The sequence below is a fragment of the Mytilus trossulus genome, unplaced genomic scaffold, assembly GCF_036588685.1.
Source record: "Mytilus trossulus isolate FHL-02 unplaced genomic scaffold, PNRI_Mtr1.1.1.hap1 h1tg000085l___fragment_1__unscaffolded, whole genome shotgun sequence".
NCBI classification, from domain to species: domain Eukaryota; kingdom Metazoa; phylum Mollusca; class Bivalvia; order Mytilida; family Mytilidae; genus Mytilus; species Mytilus trossulus.
In genome coordinates this window covers 147,226-153,511 of record NW_026963295.1, presented here as the reverse complement: position 1 = coordinate 153,511, position 6,286 = coordinate 147,226, and the positions used below count along the sequence as shown (strand labels likewise).

At 32.2% G+C, this 6,286-nt stretch overlaps 1 protein-coding gene across 1 annotated transcript; it reads right to left on the bottom strand.

The window, feature by feature from the left end:
• Positions 1 to 464: 464 nt before the first annotated feature.
• LOC134699799 (uncharacterized) lies at positions 465 to 5,307 on the bottom strand. Its single transcript, XM_063561214.1, has 4 exons — positions 5,029 to 5,307; positions 4,168 to 4,503; positions 1,195 to 1,233; positions 465 to 925 (listed from the first exon to the last, which is right to left on the bottom strand). The coding sequence occupies exons 1-4, from the start codon at positions 5,204 to 5,206 to the stop codon at positions 492 to 494; spliced, it is 987 nt and encodes a 328-aa protein (XP_063417284.1). The 5' UTR covers positions 5,207 to 5,307; the 3' UTR covers positions 465 to 491.
• Between the last annotated feature and the right edge of the window lie 979 nt (positions 5,308 to 6,286).

Sequence of the window (6,286 nt, the reverse complement as noted above, 5' to 3'; positions counted from 1 at the left end):
GTCAAATGTCTTAACGTTTGTAGTTGCAAATATTATTTGTTTCTGTTGTATTCGTGTGTTGTGTTTGGGATAACTACTCATCCAGTTCATTTGGTAGATTAATTTTGGATCAACGAAATTTACACTATATATTTGGTTTGCAGGTGGATCAGAATAAACACTCACAAGGCTAGATAATTCAGTTAATTATCTTATTACTATTACAATTAGAGTCTAGAGTAAATATACAATTTTAAACCTGGTATCTATGATTAATTTAACCACTGTACAACAATAGGGATCATATTCCATTTGTTATAGTTTTTTACACAAGTCTGATAATTTTGCCGATTAAGTTTAACATTGACCACCTCTTTTATTGAACAAAATTAGTCTAATTCCATTTTTCTTTAAATATTGAACGGTCATACGTGTGTAAAGGGATTCCCTAGATTGAGTTGTTTCAAGTAATAATACAGCATTCATTGATGATAAAAGTGATGTTTAGTGATTCAAAAGATTTTCAAAAAGGTTTCACTTGATCTTGTGCCGCGATAGGCATGCTCAGGATTGTCTGTTTGCACATTATTCAGCTTTTCATATTGATTTCTGGATACAACAGTGTTAAATTGTTGGCAATGCAGGTCTTCATCTAAAACGTCTACGTCTACTTTCTCATCATTAACCGAGGCAGCGTTTTCAGCAATACAACTGAAACTTCTATCATTGTCTTTTTCAAGTTGAGATTCTATTTCCTGGCTCAAATTAATCTCTTCATAGTGTTCCCCAGCTTGCGTAATGTAATTGGCAGATGTTACATTCGGTACTTCCTCTGTTATTACAGTCTTTTTATAATGTTTTCGGAAGTACCAACTGCAGAGATGAGTAACTGATAAAACTATAACAAATCCCCCGATTAGAAAGACGTATGGCATGTACGATTTTCCTGAAGTAATACATATATAATTATATGATTTTATATTCTGTTTAACAGATTAATATATTGACTAAATTTTGTTAATCAATCTGCCTTTTCCCAAGCCAAACTAGCTATCAGGTAGTAGAAAATATATAAAGAAAAGTTTTGAGTGATGATAAAGATATTTAAAGATTAAATTGACGTTTGAAAACTTAATATTTAAATATTATTTTTTTTTCAAATTATAAAAATATTTGTAAAACACAATCAGAAAATGAAGTAACATATATACATACCGGTTGACGCAGTTGGTTCAGTTTTGTTAGACGAATTACCTAAATACAAGAAGAAAATATATTAATAACAGATACAGGGTTTTATGATTAAAAGTCATTATTAATTGAGTGAAGATTAATCCAGGGGTTGTCGTTTGTTGTGTTATATTTTTGCTTTTCGTTAATGTTTGTGTACATTAATTCAGCCGTTATTTTTATCGTTTGATTTGTTTAACATTTTTCATCAGTGTCTTTTATAGTGGACTATGTGGTATGAGCTTTCCTTATTGCTGAATGCCTCCTATGACCATCAGATGTTCTGTGTATTTTGATCTCTTGTGAATAAATGTCTCATTGACAATTATACCACATCTTATCTTTTTATAATTAGCACTTTTATCTGTGGCAATGCAAAATTGAAACAGACTGTTACTACTGCTGTCAACGTTTTTTTTCCATCTAACAGTGTTCCAGCTAGGCCGTTTTCAAAGGGCGCGGCACCCGCCCTTTTCCGAGTGGCGCCCTGTGCCCTTTTTACAGTTTCCAGGGCGCCCTGCCTTTTTTGAAGATCGATTGCATATTAATTTGCGTATTGATATAATACGCTAATTACTAAATTTTACCTGGGGAAAAGTTTATGACTTTGTTTACGACCCCAAGCTAATCGATGGTTACAACTGGTGTCATAATCTACTGTTATAGGTAATCCGTTTATCGGATGGGTCATTAATGATCATCAACATTAATTCGTTCAAATAGAATCGGTCAGTCGGCAATTATCTTTGAAGAAATGTGCATACAACAAGTTGTGCACAATTTGCGATGTTTAACGTAGTTTCATGGAGGAAACGTAATGACAGAAAGTTGGAAAACCATAATAAACTCGTTTAAGACATTGTTTTACTTGTTTTCTGTAAAATAAACAGAAAATTCAGACGTATTTGTCATTGACTGCCTTCATTTTTGATACGAAAATGACAAAATCAGCCGCCATATTGTGATCATATTTACATCATATTTACGTACTGTTTATAATCCTCCAAAGAAGGAGCACACCCGAATAAAGAAAGATAACTCAATCTGATTTTTTTCCGAGCATCTCCATATTCTAAAATATGTCTCCATACTTCTTGCTTAAGAATATATATATATATGTTCCAGACCATATGAGTATTTGGACCATACGCGTATGGTCATGACCATATGGGTATATACTCATATGGTCTGCCCATACGCGTATGGTCCGACCGTACGCGTATGGTCGGGGTAATTAACACTCTGTTACAGTTTACTTTAACTACGTCACAACTCTTCATATGGTATGACTGTTCATTAAAAAGACGCTATCATCTATAGGTAATTTTATATTAATTTATATAATCGTAACAAAAAGATTAGCTAAAAAAATTAGAAGTTTCAAATAGTTATTTACTTGTCAAAACTATAATAAACACATTTTATACCAATGGTCATTGCCGATGGTAATTACCGATGGCTATTACCGATTTGTTATAACGAGTGAATGGCAATATGTCGAAAAATTTCTTAATGAACTGTTACACATTTTATTTTAGTTGCCTTCTGAATATGATGTATTGCAATCGTGTTACGATATTTGAGATCTAGAGCTTCTTAAAACATCGTAGATATATCGGAATGACCCAAGACCTCGGTATCGCTGTACGCAGCTGCAAAAAGGCTAACTTTTCATTTGCAAACAAAAGATGTAAATGAAAAGGATCGTGCACAACAAGGACTAGTAAATGCAAAAAAGCTATGATACCGTGTGGAAGTAACTGTCACATGAAGCCTACATGCAAGAATGTAATTAGCGATGAAAACTAACTAGGGCATCAATATTAAATTTTTACGTAGTCTTTGAATTATAAAATTAGTACATTTCATGTAACCATCATTGCTTTTTTAGATAGTTTTTGTATCGATACGTTTATAATGTAACTTGAAAAAAAATACCTAAATGGTCCAAATACTCATATGGTCCGGCCCGTTAATAACCAAACGAGTATTATACTCATATGGTCCGACCATACGCGTACGGTCGGACCATACGCGTATGGTCGGACCATATGAGTATACGCATATGGTCATGACCATACGCGTATGGTCCAAATACTCATATGGTCCGGAACATATATATATGTTTAGGTATTTATTTTGAGTTATGGGAAAAGTTAAAGAGGGTCTTAGTAGCAGTGTTGGTAGGGTGCCTTGGTCATCTTTTTCTGTATTCTTTATTTTTGATATTATTTTTCACTGTTGCTTTATATCCTAAAATTGTGAATTTACTGAGCACAGCTGTTTTGTGCTGTATTGCCATCAAGCACAGCAGGGGTAGAAAGGTGAAACTGGTAAAATGTGGTAGACCATAGAAACAGTATGAAACAGGTCACCTTTCAAAACATACTGCATATAAAGTTCAACTGTGCCAAGCAATGATAAAAAAAACTTCTGTGACAAGCTGCTTGACAAGTTTTTCAGCCTTAAAAGTAGAAAGAGTTCTGTATGGGCTAATGATGTTGTTCTTGTATAACCTGTGATTCAACAAATAAACACAAATGTTTGATTAACATCTTTTATTAAAATATGCCCTTTTCATATTATCATATCGCGCGTTAAATGCCCTTTTCAGGATTGGCACCCTGCCCTTTTGATAACCTAGCTGGAACACTGTAATATATGCTCCTCATAAACTTAGTCATAAAATAAATATACCTGTTAAAACACATATGTTATACTACTTATTTCGTTAGCAATATGTCCAGTAACATGTGTTATATTTATTTCATTGGAAACAATATCCAAAACATTGAAATGGGAATTTTTTTATAATTTTCATTAGTTCATTCTAAAATAGTACATTTGTCGGCAGTTTGGTTTTGAAATTATAGTATTCAATCAATAACACATAGATAGTTTTTTTTTCCATATTCATAATATTCATAAGAACAGAATTGTTTTTTTTTATATGTATACCTTTGTCTCTTAAATGTATGGTATAACGAGCTACTCCAAAAGAGTTTGCAGCTTCAAATGTATAATTTGTGAAATCTGAACTTTCTAACGGAGGAGTCACAAACATAATTTGGTATCCATCAACCAGCGCATTAACACCATATACTGTGTCTCGAAAAACTGCACTTCTCTCTTGAAAATAATTAAGGTGATTCTCTTTGCAAAGTTTCCATTGATTTGTAGAACAACATAATCTGTCATATTTTGGAATGCTTTTAATGAACAAGGTAAGGGTAGCAATCTTGTGGTATAATCCATATTGTACATTTTTATTTCTATCAACAAACACTGGTAATCCTAAAATATAACTCTATCTTTATTTGTCAAATATTCTATCCAATAAAAATGAATAACTTGGGGAAAAAAGGATCTGTTCATCCCAGGCATAGATTACTTCAGCCGTATTTGACACATCTGTTTTGAATTTTAGATCCCTATACTCCTCAACTTTTTTTTCTTGTTTGGCTTTGAAACTAATTTGATATGAGCGTCACTGCGAGACAGGCGTACTAAATTATAATCCTGGTACCTTTGATAACTATTGTAAAAGATTAAATAATGATTTTTGAATTAAACCAAAAATTTGGAACATCGTTTTCTGATATATCTCAAATATTCCGCTCTGTGAGTTTTTCATAAAGAAATATAAAAAAGCACCTCGGACGAATTAGTTATCTAACGTGCTTTTCTCTTTTTTTCAATGCAAAATTTTCGACATAGTTTAGTAAAGTATTTTACTGTATTTTACGTTTAATTTTGTAAGGTATATGATCATAAGAAAATATAGCCATTATTTTTAATTGAAACCATTACTGTACCTACCTCCAGAATCAAAAGATGCAGAACCGTGTTGATATAAATTTCCTTCTGTGTCTAGAATACCATTTTCAGCTTTGCATGTATAAATTCCCCTGTCCTGATCACTGAAATTTAATGGGAATATCAATTCACCATTGGCTGAACCATTGATGTAACGAATGTGTTGACCAAAAAATGACATGTGTTGCCATTTATCAAATCGATACCTACTTGGAATTCCAATTGGAGAGCAAACAAGTTTGAGCTTTTCTTCGGAAAATACCAGAGTCACATTTAATACTGGTGCATCTACAAAAAACAATTATTATCAAATTAAGGCAACAGTTGCATACCGCTGTTCGAAACTCATAAATCGATTAAGAAGAAAACAAATTTGGGCTACAAACTAAAATTAAGGGAAACGCATCAAATATAAAAGGAGAAAACGACAGAACAGAAACACAACATTGAAATATAACACACACTGAAACGAACTATAAAGTAACAATGGCCATTTTCCTGACTTGGTACATGACATTTTTAGAAAAATAAATGGTGGGTTGAATGTGGTTTTGAGGCATGCCAAACCTCCCGCTTAAATGGCACCCGTTTCAAACACACATATGAAAGTTTTTGTTATAAATAAGGTATATTATTCATTTCTGTAGTTGCTCTAATCGTATATCACCTCAATGTGTGTTATGCGAAAACAAATATCTTTTAATATGCAATATCTGACTAATATTCCGTCAAAAAATATAAATAATTCCATAGATTTGTTTCAAATTGTATCACTTTTATAGATCAAATCAAATTGGGGTATTCTTTTCAATTGCAATCTGATATGACAACGCCTAACGGCACACTTATGACATTCTACTCATTAATTCACATAGTAACGCTAACGATCAATATACAACCTGGTAAGTTACTTAGTATATTAACTTTACAAAAGGAAGTACTATGTTTTTCTCTTGAACATGATTTTTTTTAACCATAAAAATCAAATAATAATGTTTTTACGAATTATTTTGAACAATTGTTTACCCTACAGTTATGCAATAGAAAAATACATTACAGATATTCCGATCTCCGTGGAAAATTCAAAACGAAAGGTCCCTAATTAAATGGCAAAATCAAAAAGCTCAAACACATCAACCAAATGGATATCAACTGTCATATTCCAGACTTGGTACAGGCATTTTCTTATTTAAATCTAGTTTTATAGCTAACTAAACCTTGTATGAAATTGAAAATCAGGATAATAATTCATCTTTAGAAA